We start from the raw sequence: 18,215 nt of genomic DNA, 5'->3' as shown, positions 1-18,215 counted from the left end.
TCCGCGCATGCCCGCTGGTCGGCCTCAACTGCTGCTGTAGGAATAGTAAAATAGCCGTCTCACTCAAACTAAGTGACAAATCCGGATTTGACGGGGGCTTATAAACCCAAAGTGACACACAGAGAAACGCAGGAGGAATTTTATCTCTTAAAAAAAAAAAAAAATTCTGCTCTCTTTTTTTTGGTCACCCAAGGACGGCAGCTACAGCAGCAGGAGGAGGAGTTAGCGGCGTGTTTCCGCTAAGAGCAGGCCGAGACGGTAATCTATGCAGCCGCACTGAGAATTACAAAACAGCGGCAGACCAGTTGGCAGCTACTGCGAATAGTTTGACTGAAATTTGTTTAATCTTCGGGGACTTTTGGTTGTTCGTATCGGGAGGCTAAACAACGAGAGAGTGAGTGGCAGCTGGACTGTCAGCGATGGAAGCTGAATTTCGGGAAATCGATGAAAACGGCAGCTGGAACGCCATTTATCAGGTAAGAGCTCTTGGCAAATTAAGGTGGAAATAATCAGACCGTAGCTGAAGCTGGTTAGGCCAACGTGTAGCTTATGTAAGGTGAGGTGGTAGCTATAGTTTCTCTGGCTATATCAGTGTGTTGGTGTTTAGTTCAGCGCCTGTTCTTCCTGCTCGGAGTTAACCGATGATTGATGCGTCTGCCCGGGTATAAAGGCAGCAGCTCAACGCTGACTGACGTCATACATTTTTTGGACGTACTAACTTATTTTTAATGATTTGTTCTCAGTTTCGTCTAACATTTCCATTCCGCTGTTAATCGGCAGCTTATTATAATTATTATAAATGTTTGTAATACATTACATAGGGGTATAACACACCTGAAACCGAGTGAAATCGCGATACAAACCTCCAAAATATCGTATCGCGGTTCTATCTCTCCCATACCATGATACACGTAAGGTGTAAAATGCCATAGGTAACAATTCAAATGGAAATGCATCACAATAATGGTAGAAATTTTCCTCTATGAAAAACTTTGCCACATTCTAAAGAAGTTTTAGCCTTTCATAAAAGAGAATTATTAATTTTTGTTGAATGGGGTTTGATTTACTCAAACTTAAATGCATTGTTAAGGGTTTTCAGTGGGGTTAATTTAGAAAAAATAAATTTCTGACAGAACAAATAACCAAAAAAAACCCCAACTGAAACCTGCTTTGAGCCAGGAATCCCCCTCTCCCCAATATACTATTGCATACAGGATTCATTAGTCTGTTATATGTGCCATACAGCTTCTATTTTAATTCTTTAAGACCATATCCTAAAACTTAAAATTAAAAGTACCCCCTGGGAATTTTTTTGTGAGCTAGCAAAAGTACTGTTCAAAACATTTACCAACACATTAAATATTTTCTGTACATTTGTGGTCTACTAAACATGTCAAAGGCATTCACTTCCTCATTTATGATATGAAGTGTACTGTTTAGTTGGGGTTTTTTTCTTTCTTTCTGCGTATAAGAAAATTTGACCTGCTACGCAAACTTCATGTAATCACCCCAAAGGCTCATTTTGAGCCAGGAAATGCTCTTAATGGAGCTAAATTGTTATTCGTAATTCAGTCTTGATCAAACGATCAGACCTGTTGTGGACTTTGGTTTTCTCCCTCGTGTCTTTGTTATTTATCCCTGCTGAAGAAAATTGAATAAACTGAAACTGTGGAACATAAGGTTATGGACTATGATTGGTCATTGAGTCAAATCTCAATCATCTCTCTATTATTTACAAACTTTACAAACATTATGCAGTGGCTGAAGTTAAAACTGTGTTGTTGTTGTTGTTTTTTCACATGGAATCTTCTTTAACTGTTACATAATTCAAATAACATAGAAAAAAACTGTTCAGTAGGCAGGGCTTTGGATTATAAAGCCAGACCAGGTGATGGTCCCTACAAGCCCATAGCTTCCATAGCGGAATGTTTGTGGGTCCAGATGGGCGAAACGCTGTAATAGAGTTCGGCCGTCTTGGGAAACCTTTAAAGCAGCCTCAGATGAACCACAGAGAACTGAAGCTGACCGCAAACTGTTCAGCATTGCCAAAAGCAGATAGGGTGACAGGCCCTAAGTGATCTAGAGTTGGAAACGGCTGCAGTCAACCATTAATAATCTTTCCACAGGTTCACCTACCTATGCCTTGAAACTTTTTGTCCCGCTGTTTAGCTCTCTTGCAGTTATATTGCCTGCAACTGAACTAAACCGCAAGTTTAAACTTTTTAGGAAGAGGTGAAAGCAAAATAGGTGGGCTTGGAACATGTATATCATGAAACAATAAAAACAATGAAAATGAATGTTGTTTCTTGTTTTCATAATTGTTGGAAGTCAGAATTGACATTTAAATTAAACTTTCATTAACCACCCTAAGAAAGCAACCAGCAAATTTCTGGTTTCAGAAATTTGATAACCCCCTCCTCATATTTTAGGGTAGTCTAAATACAAGCTTTTGACAGTGTTAGTATTGAGGCAAATATAATCCTGATTGTTATTGAGATAGCTAGAGGAAATTGTAAAAGGGTCATCAGTGAATGTCATCATTGTTTTGTTTGTTTGTTTGTCTTAAAGAATACAGCAGTCACACTCAGAGCTTTTTAATGTGGAGTGGATGTTGTTTTGTTGTTGTTGTTGTTTTTTTTAAACAAAACGAAAAAAACCCTGCAAAAACACCAAAACTCTGCTTTAATGCTTGTTTTCCTCCTTTTATTCTGTTACAGGAGATTCGGCAGCAGTCGAGTGAATTCCCTTGTAAGGTTGCCAAATCACCTGAAAACAAGAATCGGAATCGATACAGAGACGTTAGCCCGTGTAAGTTTGTCTTTGCTTGCCTCAGTGTGCTGGACCGCAGAGTCTGAAACACTTAAAATATTCCCACAACTCTCAAGGTGTTTTAGCCACTAAAATTACATTTAGGACCTCATTATATACTCGTATACTGGTTTCATTTATCTAGGGCAGATATTTTAAAATGTTTTCATGTAATTAACTAGGGTTTTCAGTGATTTTAAGCATCACAGTTATGCCAGGTTTTTATGCCAAACCTTCTGTAGAACAGATACATTACCTGAAACTTAACCTGCCTCTTAAAGCTAGCACCATGCACACAGAGGTTGGTCACAGGGATATAGTATTTGGGTAACTGTGATAGAAACATTGTCCAAATGCCCCTGAAAGTAGCAGATTTGTTTGTGTCCTGCCTGCCAGCTCTGGTTGCTCAGTTGTCAAACCGCATGTGCTTCAGGATATCTCTGAATCTTGCTCTGCATCTGTGAACTGTGGTTCATTGCAAAACATTAAAGTGAGTGAGTACAAGTGGAAAATTACAATAAAATCAAACACTGTTATGTTTTTAAAAAAAAACAACATGCTCACATTTTCACACAGCTTTCTATTATCTTTGCCACACCAAAGGGGTTATTCGTGTAAGAAACTATGAAAAGTTGTGGAATGGCAAATGTCATGTCATGTCATGTCATGATAGGAACATTTTTCTGATTCAAAATATCACAAAGGCACATATAAATATACAGCTGGGGTGATAATGCGACCTCATTTGAATACTTGAAGGTTAAGTGAATGCCACTGTGGGTCTCTTTGCTTGGTACTCTACCCGCAGTGTTGAAGGGTCTGTAATCTCCTATTTATGTTTAAACATCTGTGGTGAAGTCACAGCATTATGCAGCATTATATAAACACCTAAGCTGTCTGCTGTTTTAGTAGGTACAAGCACTGTAATATCAGTTTGAAGTCAAGTAAAGGTAGTATTGCGCAATAGAAACAGCCTTGCATGACTCTAACTGGCGTGGCATAGTATTTCCAGCTAATTTATTACTGAGTGTCTCAAAAACACCTACACAAGGGGAAGATCAGGGAAAGGGGAAATTAAGTTTTTTTTTTTTTTTTTTTTTCAGCAATGTTTTTAGTATCATCTATTTTTTTAAGCCTTGAAATAAATGGTAAAATAAAAAGCAAAAACAGAAACAAGCATTTCCTCTATTTCCTCTCTTTTTTTATCTTATAAATATATGGTTATCCATAACCACACAGCTCCTTTTTTTTGTATGTTACATAAAAAGTGAGCGTATATACTGAAGCATAATTCATTCATAAATATTAATTTAAAAAATAATCTTTTTTCTGAATTGAGGATATATCTTAAAAATCTTAAAGGAGCCACTGTTTTTTGTGAGCTTGATTTCATTAACAGTATTGGCCTCATTGGGACTTACTGGTGTCTTTGACCAATATTTTGGTACTGTTACAAGCTGTGTGCTGGATATTATGCTGTTACTTCAGGATATAAATCCGTGTATCTAAAATATATTCTTACTGGCAGTTTGGTGACCATACACAGTATAAAAGGATGCACGTGGATAAAAGCTGAATTTTGAAGCTTTAAAGTTAGTTTTGGCCACTATCATAATGTTATGATGTTTTTTGGGAGCTAGAGTTGACCTTATATGCATGAAAGGGTGAAGGGCTGAGTTTACAGGTACAGTTTTTTTTAGCAACATCAATGAACTGTTAATTAATACAGTAGCAGGAAACACTCAACAAAAAGGAGCACAAACTTTGTGACTAGTTTGTACCACACATTAGTTATTAGTCAAATGATCTCCATTAAAAAAAGCTCAGTGACTCCAGTTAGTGGAGGTGTACATCAGCTACATGTAAGTACACTTGTCAATCAACACAATGACTAAGCTAACTCAATAACTCAATTATCTAAGTGAATGAGTTTCCTCTTTTTTTTTTTTTTTTTTTTTTCTTCTCTACACCAAGTTGTAAATATATATTTTAATGCTGTAAATTTGGGCGTTTTGACAGGGGAGTCTGTTGGGAATTACTCGCTTTTAGAGTCAACCTCAAGTGTTCTCTAGAGGATCTGTAGTTTCTGCCACTTCTGTGTTTTCAGCTCCGGAAGTTTCCCTCTTGCTGGTGACTCAAAGAACACAAAGATACCAAATGATTTTTGCAATATGTATTTTTTGATCATGAATCTTTTTTGTGTTTTTTGCTTGTTTGTTTGCTTTTTTGTTTGAATTTTCTATAGCAGTTTGGCATTTAAAATACAAGGTTCATTATACTCATGTGTTCTTTTTGGGTACAAATCAGATAGCTTTGGGTCTAGTGCACTTCCTCTTGTGATAATTTTCTCACAGGTCACGCTGACCTCTTCTCAAAATCTTTCTACTGCTGGAGACTTTGCAATAACTGAAAGCCTCATGTCAGCTTCAGCAGATAGTCAGGTTGCAATGAACTTTCTACAAAACGTCCTAACAGCTGAACTACAGAGTTTCCTCTTTTTCACACTCAATAAGCCATGCAAATTTTTTTTTTTTTTCTCAGACTGGGTTGCAAATAGTTACCGTAAATACCAACAAGGGTTTTCTTATTCCCCTTTACCAGATATGAAAATCAGGAACCTGAAACTTTTTTTATACTGCTAACCTTTTACCTAAAAGGTTCTTCACTGGAAATCATAAAAAGCTAATCTCACAATAGTTAACATCTTTAGTTTGTATGAAGATGCTTGTTAAGTGTTCCCTACAGCTGTTTTGGTCTGAGAATTGCATTTCTAGTCCCTGGTGGGTTGTGGCATTTAAATTTTTTTTTTAAAAAGTTCATATGCATATTTTCATATTTCTTTTGTTTTTTCTCTTTTCAGTTGATCACAGCAGAATACATCTGCAGTTAGGTACAAATGACTACATTAATGCCAGCCTAATAACCGTAGAAGAGGCACGGAGGAACTATATCCTTACTCAGGTAAGTGTAGAAAAGATTCAGTACTGAAAATTCAATATTTCCTCTAATTCAGAGAGACAGTGACAGAAAAATCCAAACCTTTAAGTCAGTATTTTCTCATTGTATAAGATAATTTGGTTTCCTGGTTGGCCTAATGACCATAATATCTTGTATTTTATAGTTTCGCCTTATTTTATGTCCTTGTCTGCAACATTTATAAAATATGCAAAGTTATTAGTTTGTTAGGCACACAGAGCTAAAGATGAGGCCACTCTAATGCAGTAACTCAGCATGAGGTCCTCCCTTTATGAAGGTCATAATTCTTAGTTTCTGCTGACACCGTTTTTTTAAGGTTTTGATTCGGCTTTTATGATAAATTTAGAATCTTTTCGTTTGTTGTGCTTTTAAATGATGGAGGTGTTTCTTTTCATTCTACCCTCATCGTTAAAAGTCGAGGTTTATCATGTTTTTATAGCTTTCAAGTCGTCCTCAGCATCAATGAGTCGACCTTCTGGTTAGAGTGACACTGCAGGGCTCGCAAAATTTGAAAATCCCTGGTAGCCCTTCGGGCAGGGACTCTTCAGTTTGTGGTAGCCCAAAATAAATTTAAGTAGCCCGAATAAAAAAGAGAGCAATTTTTTGATTGATGTTTTGTTTCCTGTTTTGTTTCCGTTACAATATTATACATTAAAGTATAATATTGTAACGGAAACAAAACATTAATCAAAAAATTGTTGAAACACAAATTACAACATTGTATAAAAATTACAATCATCAACTCAAATACTTGGTTCTAATTGAACAGAAATTTCTATGAACTTGTAAGAACTGTGTAGAACATGAATCAGTCTGTGTCAGGTCCTGAATTTGAAATTTCCACTGAAGTCATGGGTAAGGGGTAAGTGGAACCAAGTTTGTAAAGACTGCTAAATTTTGCCAATGGTAGTTCACTCTGTGCAACATAGTACGCTGTTCTAAACAGATTTTTCAGGTTTATTTTTGGTATGTTCTTTGCAATTGGTGTTTGTTTTGGGAAAGATATTGCAGACTGAGCAATAATGCATTTCTTGCATTTCTCATGGGTTCTAATGGGGGTCTTTCTTAAAATTACTGGTCCCAGTAACAAAGGCGCTTGTCGACTCAGAAATCGAGGGAAAACCAACAACACACCCGGCAGAACATTGTTATTTATAGGGGTGCAAATAAGTGGTCCGCAGGTGCGCATTTGCTGTCAAAATAAAAGACGCGCACCAGATAAGAAGTTGCAACGCGCGTTTGCCTCCATATAAAAGGCACTGTTTTTGTCCGCTAGAGTGGGATTTTCACAGCATAGTCTGCACCACATCTCTGTGCGTTCATCATTTGTTTGAAGCCAGCTCACCTCCTGCAACCAATTTTCCGAGAATACGTGCTTCTTTTGTGGTTCAGACTCCTTCTGACATTTCTTTGGAGGTGGAGGAACACCAAAGTAATTGCTTAAAGGAGCTTGCTTCTTCGACACCTTTAAGAGTTCTAAACAAATGTCTGTCCTCCTCCAGAAAATCTTATGTACGCAAACGCGTGTTGCAACTTCTTATCTGGTGCGCGTTTTTTATTTTTGACAGCGAATGCGCACCTGCGGACCACTTATGTGCACCCCTGGTTATTTAGCTTGTCATATTCCAGCCACAGAAATTCTTTTCTCAATGAAACCATAAAGCTGCACTTTCTTTTTCCCTCATAGTCTGATTTGTCATAACTTTTCCGTTTTGTGGTAGGCTTTTTTTTTGGCTGTCACTTCTTCACCCTGACTTGTCTTATTTGGCTCAGCAGAACTAAAATATATATCCTGCTGCTTTTACACACGCACTCACATAACGGTCAGTGATTCTCTGCTCAATCAACCTCTCACATGTTTAAGCTTGCTGTGGGAGATTTCACTTTTCACGTTTGAATAGTAAGCTAATGAGTGATAAGACGACGTCAGAGGAATTGGTGCGCAATTAATCGTCACTCACCAATCAGTACTGCCGCTCTCTATACACAGTTCACGCGATCGCAAAGTGAAAGCAAAAAACAAGCTCAAATTCAAACGCGATTTCAATATGTCACATATTGACAGTGGCTCACCGATGCCAATGACATAATTACCCAGCTACATTTCCGAAAGAATGCAAAAGCATTGACATATATTTTTCCTTCCTATGATAGCCCGACGGGCAGGGCTGAGATAGATTTTGGTAGCCCGACTGAAAAATTCGCTAGCCCCGGGACGTCGGGCTAGCGATTTTGCGAGCCCTGCACTGGGAAAACACTTTGACATTAGGGCTGTTTATACTTGCTGTTATGAAGTCACAACTGCAGGCACAAGTGCTGCTTTGGTGTTCATTCAATTTGTCCTGCACCTCAGTTTGGTTTTTTTGGTTTTTTGTTTTAATCCTGGTGCTGTTTGGTTCAGCCAGGTGGACACGAATATGCCATCATGTTTGTTGTTCTGCTGCTTATGCGGCTGCTCCGGGTCAAAGAGGCAGCAATGTCAGCAGATGCTCTTCTGGGCAAAACCTGAGGTATTGCCAACCAAGGAACACAATCTCTAAAAGGTGTCCTGGTTTTGCTGGGGCTTCTCCACCCTGGAGGACCTGCCTGGAACAACTTACCTATGAGGCACCAGGCGAACTCCTGGTCAGTTGCCTGAGGAGCACTGGCTCTACCCTGATTCCCTCCTGCATAACCACTCTCTTTATACTGTCTGAGCCCAGACATCCTTTAGAGCTTTGACTTTCTGCGATCTACTACTACCCACAGCTCGTAACCATAGAGAGAGAAACAAAGCTCATTGAAGATTGATTTTTTTTTTTTTTTTTTTAAAAACCCACATAAAGCTAAATCAGTTGTCAAAAGCATTTAAAATATCTTTATTCCTGCTCGCACTGAGAAAGCAAAACTTTTAGAGCTCTTTGTGAAGCAAATATTGTCAGTTATTTAGTAACAATACCAATATATTAAGCTGGTAAATGCTCCACATGTTTCATAGTGAACAGATTGGAAATGGGCAAATGTAAAGACCCAAATTGCCCAAGTCAGAGCACAGGGCAAAGCTTGGGGATGATCCCTGCTGGTACTAATGCCGGACAGACCATGAACTGGTGACAAGGCAGAAGGGACTGAGCGGGAACTGGGATTGAACTGATCTGAAGCTGGAATCTTTGAGCTGATAATGAAGGGTAGCTTCTGAGGCTTTGGGTCAAAGCTGATTTGGCAACATTCAAAGGAGTGATCATAATGTTTCCTCTCCCAGCCGTGCAATTACAAGTGTATTACAAGACAGTTTGTATAAGCTCTGTGTATTACAAACAATGTTGTGTATTTACAAACGGCACTCAAAAATTGCGTCTATATTTCCAGCCTGTTTTTAGGAGTTTATAATGTAGATTAGATCAGTTTTTGATCCAAAGAAGTTATGCAAAGGGTAAACATACTCCAGTCTCCCTCTTTAGGAAATTTCAGGGCAAGAGTGTTTGTGCTGAAGACCCAATGTCTTAAAAATAAATGAATAAATAATAATAATCAAATGCCTTGGAAAGCTCCTTAAATAGATACTGTTTTATTGTGTTCTGTTACACTAAAAATATTATTTCCTGCCTTTTATATAACAAATGTGCTGTACTTCCTTTTTAGGGACCCCTACCAAGTACATGTGGCCATTTCTGGGAAATGGTGTGGGAGCAGAGGACCCGCGGTGTAGTGATGCTGAACCGGGTCATAGAGAAAGGCTCTGTAAGCAGCTGTTTGAGTCCTCACAATGTTACAGTATCGTCATACCTTGTTTACCTTTGAACATCACCGCTGTCTGTTACCCAGCATGTAATGTGTACCTTCATGTCATTTTAGATTAAGTGTGCCCAGTACTGGCCAGAGAGAGAGGAGAGAGATGCCATCTTCGAAGACACCAATTTCAAGCTCACCCTCGTCTCTGAAGACATCAAATCTTATTACACCGTCCGTCAGCTGGAGTTGGAAAATCTGTGTGTAAGTTGTCTTCCTGCTGAGTTTGGTTGGAAAACTGTAGAGTTGGGTAAAAACACACCGCTGTAAAGAAAAGGGATTAAAAGAGTGAAAACTTTATAAACATAGATTTTAATTACAGGAATGATTTGCATACTTAAGATCATTAGTGAAACTTAAAAAAGAATAAGTCAAGCCTGACGGTGAAGTGGAAATGAAGAATCAGGCCAGAGTTAACATAAAATGGCAAATTCACAGGGCTTGTCTATAGTACTTTACATACCCACTGTAGTAGATTTGATCACTAGATTTACTCTACTAGATTTACTGTACTAGTGTTTTTTTTTGTTTGTTTGTTTTTTAAGGTAATTGTAGGTGCTATAAATACTTGAAACTGTGAGAAATGGTCTACTTTCTAATGAGCTGCTTTTGCTTTTTCTTCTAGTCCTCTGTTGTTGTTGTTGTTTTTCTCTGCGAGGGTCTTTTACTGTGTAGCCTCTGTTTTTATTTTTCCTGCATTGGCTATTGTTCTGTGTAAGACTCAAGAACTGACAGCAACAAATGACATACACTTCCTTTTTTGCACTCCACCAAGTCTCTATTTCACACTTGGTGAAACAGCACTTCATCTTTGATGCTGGCTTAATTGTCACATCTACTAGCTTGTGGTGCCAACATGCTAATGATTAAGAGTCTTAAGTGTCTGTTTATTCACAGATTTAGAAAAAAAAAGAAAAGAACGTCACGCTTGTGATAATTTATAAAAGAGGAATTTGCACCACTTGGTATTCTACCCTACATACAGGTTTAGTTTGGAATCAGCACTTTGTTGTGAGTTTTTCATTTCTCCTGCATATTTTCTCTCCAATCTTTCTCTGCAGACTCAAGAGACTCGTGAGATTCTGCATTTTCACTACACGACCTGGCCCGACTTTGGGGTGCCAGAGTCTCCTGCATCTTTCCTCAACTTCCTGTTCAAGGTGCGAGAGTCGGGCTGTCTAAATTCAGACCAGGGACCAGTGGTGGTGCACTGCAGTGCTGGAATTGGGCGCTCTGGAACCTTTTGCCTCGTGGACACCTGCCTCTTGTTGGTGTGTACAAAACTCTGTTCTTAGGAAGTCGTGATAATAACATATTTAATCTCCTAGGAGACTGACATTTGCACAGGAAATTAACGCAACCTTTTCTCGAGAAGCTGTCGTGCTAGAACAACACTTGATTTCCAGACATAGTGACGAATAGTGCTAAGATAATGGGAATCCATTATAACAAATAAGTTGTCTAAGCTGTCTTGTTGAAACACCTGGTTAGAAATCGGACATCTGGTTAGGTTGTGTTAAAAAAAAAAAAATCTATTTAAAGTTGTTAGTTTGCCCAATTACTTTTAAGATTCTGAAAATGGGAAACTGTATCAAAATGTCTAATTCCTAAAAAGTTAATTTAATAAGAGTATTGCATTAACGTTGAATTAAAGCAGAAAGTTTGAACTTCAGTAATATATTGATTGAAATCCACTGTTGTACAGAAAAAAAAGTGCCATTGTCCAAATTCGTACAGACCTTACTGTAGATCTCACTTTTAGAACCACATCAGCAGCCCAATTTAAAAAATTTTAATCATTTAAGAACTTGTATAAAGGTTAGAAGCTTTTTATTCCAGGGAGATGCTGAAAAAACCATCCACACATTTATTTCTACCTGGCTGGTGTACTGAAACTGTGCTCAGAGGAATCTTTGAAAAGAGAGAAAAAAAATTCAGTTACTGAATGCAGCTGTCAGCTGTATTTAAAAAAAACAAAAACAAAAATAAATAAATAAAATATAGAACACCTGCACTGAGGTCATTACATTGGCTTCTAGTTGGTTGAAGAGGTGATTTTTTTTTTTTTTTTTTTTTTTTTTTTTTCCCAAAGGCCAACCTCAGGTTAAGTATTTCAAGCTGCTAGAACAGCCTGCTGAATCATATTAGGTGTGCTCCAGTATTAGTATTTATAAACATATTTTAAAAATTCCTATGTTTACCAGCCTTTCAGTCTAGGTCCTGGTCTTGAAATTAATAAGCATTTTGCTTTTATTTTTAGTCTTCCTATTGTTTTCAAGTGATTAGTCTTTTAATTTTACTTTTTTTTGTTATTTTAAAAAAGTATATTTTGTTGGTGATGGCTGCTCTCATTTATTTGTGGGCCTAAATCTATTGGCTTAAGTTGTCTTTGTAGTTTAGTGGCTGAAACCTCTGGTAGCTCACTCATTGTTCTCAAGTAGAAGGACATACAGTTTTGTTTATTTATTTTTTTGCTTGCTAGTGTGACAAGTCAGTACGCTCTTGCACACCTTACAGAGGACATCAGAAACGTCTGTATTGAATGTTTTTGCTGCTGTGTGTAGATGTCTCTACGTAAAGACCCGTCTTCAGTTCGTATTCGCGATGTGCTGCTGGAGATGCGACGCTATCGAACGGGCTTGATTCAGACTGCAGATCAGCTTCGGTTCTCCTACCTGGCTATAATTGAAGGTGCCAAGTACATCAAGGGAGATACTTCTGTGCAGGCAAGTCCCTCCTCTCTTTTCTGCTCTGTCTTCTTAATGCACAAATTTTACTTGGTTTGTCTGTTTTTCATTAACTGTTTTAGTTTCTTGCTCCCCTTAATCCATCTTTCGTTTGATTGGCCGTGACTGGTAAAGCATATCATGGTGGAGCTATTCCCACTGAGATGACCATATAAGTATATCCCCCCTTTGTACCAGTGTGTACGCTCAATGACCACTTCTTTAGCTACGTCTGTTCACCCGCTTCTTAACAAAAATATCTAATCAGCCGATTAAATGGCAGCAGTTTGATGCATTTAGGCATGTAGACATGGCCGAGGGGACCTGCTGAGGTTTAAGCTGAGAATCAGAATGTGCAGAAAGGTGTTTTTAAATTACTTTGAATGTGGCTCGTCTAAATATTTCAGAAACTTTTGATCCACTGGGATTTTTCCACACAATCATCTGTTGTTGCTGTCATCTTTATATGGAGAAATGATTCCGGAACCTTGTCAAATCTATGCCATGAAGAATCAAGGCAGTTCTGAAGGCACAAGAGGTCCTTCCCAGTACGAGCAAGGTGTTTCTAACAAAGTGGATAGAGTGAGAAAATGGATTCTAGGTCATCTTTAATATCATAAAGCAAATGTCTTGATGCATGCTCAATCATCCAGGTAAGTAAATCCCAAAAGGTTGATTCCGTCAATCGCTACAACACAGAGCGAACACCATCCCCACAGACAGAGTGGCCACTGCGTCTCCATGGCTTAAACTCCAAAACACGCTGCGCCAAAAATTGGCCCACCCCAAGGATCGGGTCCCCCGGGACAAACCGAGTATTGTAGTGTACGCTGTTAAGTGCCAGGAGGATTGCAATGATTTATACATAGGGGAATCCAACTAACCTCTGACAAAGTGGATGGCACAATACAGAAGAGCTACCTCATCAGGCCAGGACTCCGCAGTCTACTTACACCTACAGGCCAGTTGTCACTCTTTCAATGATCAGGATGTACACATCCTGGACAGGGAGGAACGCTGGTTCGAGTGGGGAGTCAAGGAGGCCATTTACATGAAAAGGGAAAGACCATCTCTGAATCGAGGAGGGGGCTTAAGGGTACATCTTTCACCATCTTACAATGCTGTGACTGCAGACATTCCCCAACTTTCTGTGAATGGCACACATGGCCATTGACCAGTGGTTGTTGATCAATGGCCATGACAATTTCCATATTAATGATCAAGGAACTCACCTCACAGCCCGTTGTTCATTCAGTGGTGCTAGTTTCAGTCATTGTGCAAATGTACTGTTTATAAGGTTGGGAAAACTTGCAGTCAGCTGAGACTGAAGAAGTCACTTGGATGAGTGATGACTGAAAACGCTATGTCCAGATGAACAGAATCAACCTTTTGGCATAAAGCACATAAACATCCTAAGAGTCAATGTTGTAAATCACTACTTGGTCATGTGTGCGTGCGTGGGTGGTTCATTTGACTTGGAGTTCAAAGCCTGTGTCTGGTTTTTATAAACAGGTTTTGTTTTGTCAGTTATGAGAAACCATAAAATTAAATGCACCAAGTTTAATGTTCTCATTTAACTGGTAATTTAAAAAGCATACTATGATTAGACTGATATAATAGAAGAGTAAATATAAAGGAAAATGCACAATATAATGAAGGTAAACTGGAGTCTCTGTTGGTGAACAGTCCCCTCTAATTTGAAATCTATTATTTTAGCTATTTTTATTTTTTTTTCCCCCCTTCAAGGAGTCATGGAGAGCGCAGTCCAACGAGGAAGATGATCCTCCCGAGTTCACCCCTCCTCCTCCTCTTCCTCCTCCCAGAGACCCTCAGAATGGCAAAGCAGAGCCGTCCTTTTTCCCTGAAGAGATCATCCGAGCAACAGAGACCCACAGTCTGGGGTAATCATCCAGATCGTGTTTTGTTTGAGTTTATCTAATAATGTTAAGAAAACAGGATCGGGTGTCAGTGTTGATTCTAAAGCTCATAGATCCGAGGAGGAGAAAGGCCAGGAAACGTAATTAAATAGAGTGCAGTTTGAAATGTGAGGTGTTGAATTCCTAAAATTAAACACACAGCTTTTAAGTATTTAGCAGACACTACAGAAAGCTCTCTGTTGATTTGTGATCAACTTGCTCCACCCAAGGGAAGCATTTCACCAGTGGGTGTGTTAAGATGCCACAGGTGTGTGCTGATGCTTACAGGGCCTACTTTAGTCCTACAGCCTACGTACAAACTTGCAGATTGTTGTCTAGCTGTAGCTGTTTACTGTCAGCAGGGGGCAGTGTCACAAACAACTGCTCTGTGGACTACTCTCTAACAAAGAGTTTTAAAACCAATGAAAACTGTCCACTGCAGCCTCCGTTTGTGCTTTTCATGCCACCCTTTTATCACTTGTTTTATTTGGCCCTTCTCGCTCTATGATGTTAACTCTTCCTGTTCAGGCCCACTTATCAATCAATAAGCACGCAACCTATGCACTGCATCATCCCTGTGTATACCTACTTTTTTGGGGGGGTTGTTGTTGTTTTTACACAAGTGCATCTGTGTAGGTTGCATACCCAAAATCCTTCACTCTGCATATCCAAATGTGCAAAATCTCTGTGTCATGGCTCAGTGCACCATCTTGTGGCACATGTGGTATTACAGAAAAGTACAGCCTGACCCATGTTCATGTAAAGTTAAAAATAATATCTTTTCAATACAATACTTTGTGAATATAAAGTCACAGTGATTATTTCTTCACATTCTGTTGTGAATTTGTAATTTTGGAAAGGTTTTATAAACATTTTAAATACATGAATTCAGAATAAGTACCACTAATTAAAAGGATGTTTTGCTCACAGTGATTCTTTGTACATATGCTGACCTCATTACTCGAAATTTCATTCATATTTGAAAAGAATGAAATCCTTATGCCCCACTTAACTGACTGGACTTTATAAAGTCAAAAAAGGGTAAAGTTGGTACGTTGTTGTGTTTTTGTTTGTTTGTTATTTTTGTGTGTGTTCTTTTCACTCAAAAACTAGTCTACCAATTTCAGCTAGCAAGGAAGTCCTTGTTTCTGTGGAAAAAAAGAAGTTAAAAAAGAAACTCATTATTTTCTCATCTGAACCTAAAGGGGGTGTGTGTACATAAAGGCTTTATTCTGCGTAACTTTCTTTGTTTCTCATTCAGCTCCTCAGAAAAAGTTCGAAAAAGGATTCCAGCTGCTGACTCTCAGCCTGCTGCTGACCTCCAGCCCACTCGTGACGGTGTTGCTCAGTCCGACGGCCATTTGGAAATCCACGATGATACCTCCTTTCCGAACAAATCTGAGCAGCAGCCAAAGGAAAACTCTCCCGTGCCGGGGACTTGGTCCCCACTACTAACCAAAGTGTGCCTGTGCACAGCGCTGGCTCTCAGTGCTTTTGCCTGCTATCGAGCCTATTTCCACTGATGTCCTTCTTCCTCGTCTCTCCACTGACGTTGCAAAGTGGACAAGGCTGGCCAATCAGCCCGCTTTGACTCTGCTAAGGGGTGGATTGTTTGGTCTTCAGCAGATTCACTTCCACTGGTTTTAATTTTATAAATGCCGTGCAAGTGGTTGGCTGGCTGCCGACCTTATGACCGACCCAAACTTTCTTTCTGTGTGTCATCTTGGATGCTCAGGGCCTCAGTTTTTCAGGTGTCACATCCCAAATAATGTGTGCTGGCTTAAACGCAGACTCAGAGGGCTCTGCTGGTCTGTGAATCAGGATGAATGGCCTATCAGCCCATTTTTTTTTTTTTTTCTTTCATGAGTCTCTTCTCTTATTTACCAAACGACACGTGAATGTGTTCTTCCATGTTTTTAGTAAATCATGAGCCCGTTAGGATTTTGCTTTTTCTTTTTTTTTTTGGTTAAACAAACAGATCAGAAATCGTAGAACCAGATTTATGACCAGCCTGTCTGAAAATATGCCAGTGTGGGAGAAACCTTATTTTATTTTTTTTTTGTTTTGTTTGTTCGTTCCTTTGCTGTTGGTCAACATGGATCCCAAGAGTAAAATGAAATCCAGAGCATGTTGGGGTGGTCCTTGAATTGTTATGTGACTCCACTAATAGCCTGCAGGTTGAGTACATACAATATATGCGTGTTTGTGTGTGTATATGTACATTTGTGTGAGTGGTAGTTTTTAAATTCTACCCGGTGAAAAATATTAATATAACATTTACAGGACATCAAATGTGAGATGTAGACCGGGTTTTCTCCTGGTATGTGATTCTTTTTTTTTTCTCTCCCTGGTAGCCCAAAAGTGACACAGGAGGAGGGGGAAAAACAACAACAACAACAAAAAAAAAACAAGGTAGAGTGACGTGTCTCACTCTGTATTTGTAACGTTTGAGTGATTTCAACAGCTTGAGAACTTTTATAAACATTGGGCTTTAGTTCTAGTATCGCTCACAGTGGATAAAATGCGTAACATAACCGAAACAGAGCTGATTCACATTGTAAAATAAGTGAATGTGTGTTCAGTTGCTGGAGTGCCAGCTTAAAGACCGGAGATGCAAAGTAGCCAACATCCATCTCTGTTCTCCAGCAATACAAATACTCAGCATTGTGTCGCCCTTTACTAACTCTCAAGTTTGAACAGGGAACCAGGGACTTTGAACAAACCAAAAATCAAACACCAGCACAGGGATGAAAATAATACACTGTAGTGATGATCCATTGTATCTTGCCATGGCCCTGAGCTGGCGATATTGTTTTATATGATTATTATTTCTTTTAGCATGCTGCATTTGTGAATCAAAAGGTTTATCCTAAGAAGAGATTAGTTAAGCTGCTAGCGTTCGTTTACCTTTGGGACTCGACAGCTGTACCTTTCTTTAGAATGTATAATTCTGTATTAGATACAGCATACAACAGAAGTGAGTACACCCCTGCGTAATATCACTTTTTTAATGGTAAATTTGTTATTATTACTTTACTATTAGTTTGAATGCCGGTAGAGTTGTTGCGTTAGAAACAACCAAAAGATGCTTCACAGTAGAAACTCTGTGCAACAGAAGTAAGCACACCTTTGACACATACCCGACACAGTCGCATCCGAATGCTTGGTTTTTGGGCTCCGGTGCGGTGCTCGTGTGTATGTGGGGGAAAGGACATTAGCGGTGTTGTGATTTCTGCTACATTTCTGTGTGAAATGATCACTCGGAGAGAAATCAACAGGTGGTCTGTTGTCTTATGTCGCTGCTCGTGAAGTGAAAGTTAGGCGGAGTCTAGAAAGGGTAAGGTTAACCGAAACGTGATGATCGTGACGAGCAAGGAGGATTCCAGCGGATGTTTATCAGATTGAACATTAAACGACCTTTAACCTGCCAGTTCTCTAGTTGCTGCTCAGTCACATTTTAATTTGTTACCGCTGATGATCACAGGTGTATTCTCTTTTGTTGCACTGAGTTTTTAATTTGCGGTGCTTTAACTAAAGCTGGTTTTGACTCTTTCACATGAGCTGACATTAAAGAGTGGTGTACTCATTTCTTTTTATACTGTACATATATTTTAAATCAGGTTTCAGTGTGCTGAGTTGGTTTTTGGTTTTTTTCTGCTTTAGCGAGGGATTAAATCTCAGCACCTGTGCAGCCGTTGCACCAGGTTTTCCCGTTTTTTGTTTTTTTTTTCTATTCTTATGCTGAGCTCAAAAACATGTATTTTTTTATTTACATTTGTTATTTTCCTTTTTAAATAAAAGAGAAAAAAAGCACAGTTGCTGTTGATTTGTCCTGATTCACACCTAATCTTGTTTTTAGTCCTGAAATGTCTCATTGTATTTATATTTTGGACAAATAATCGCTGTGCGCTCAGAACTCTGACTCCTCTAAGGTTTTCTACTTGTTGGATCGCTATTGGGGATAGGGATGATTTCAGAATCATTGGAAAAAATTAAAATCTGCACTCACCGACCACTTCAC

At 38.9% G+C, this 18,215-nt stretch overlaps 1 protein-coding gene across 1 annotated transcript; it reads left to right on the top strand.

The window, feature by feature from the left end:
* Window positions 1–15: 15 nt before the first annotated feature.
* On the top strand, window positions 16–18,009 carry ptpn1 (protein tyrosine phosphatase non-receptor type 1). Its single transcript, XM_003439101.5, has 9 exons — window positions 16–476; window positions 2,718–2,808; window positions 5,669–5,769; window positions 9,406–9,504; window positions 9,619–9,756; window positions 10,614–10,823; window positions 12,117–12,278; window positions 14,025–14,179; window positions 15,456–18,009. The coding sequence occupies exons 1-9, from the start codon at window positions 420–422 to the stop codon at window positions 15,715–15,717; spliced, it is 1,275 nt and encodes a 424-aa protein (XP_003439149.1). The 5' UTR covers window positions 16–419; the 3' UTR covers window positions 15,718–18,009.
* The last annotated feature ends 206 nt before the right edge of the window (window positions 18,010–18,215 follow it).

Source organism: Oreochromis niloticus, linkage group LG20, assembly GCF_001858045.2.
Source record: "Oreochromis niloticus isolate F11D_XX linkage group LG20, O_niloticus_UMD_NMBU, whole genome shotgun sequence".
In the NCBI taxonomy this organism is placed as follows: Eukaryota; Metazoa; Chordata; class Actinopteri; order Cichliformes; family Cichlidae; genus Oreochromis; species Oreochromis niloticus.
This window is presented reverse-complemented; position numbering and strand designations above follow the sequence as displayed.

What these genes read in the sequence shown, in the direction of transcription:
- ptpn1 (XM_003439101.5), top strand. Translation starts at nt 420, where the DNA reads ATGGAAGCTGAATTTCGGGAAATCGATGAAAACGGCAGCTGGAACGCC. An exon ending in ATACAGAGACGTTAGCCCGT is followed by an intron (nt 2,809 to 5,668) that starts GTAAGTTTGTCT and finishes TTCTCTTTTCAG; the next exon opens with TTGATCACAGCAGAATACAT. An exon ending in GGGTCATAGAGAAAGGCTCT is followed by an intron (nt 9,505 to 9,618) that starts GTAAGCAGCTGT and finishes ATGTCATTTTAG; the next exon opens with ATTAAGTGTGCCCAGTACTG.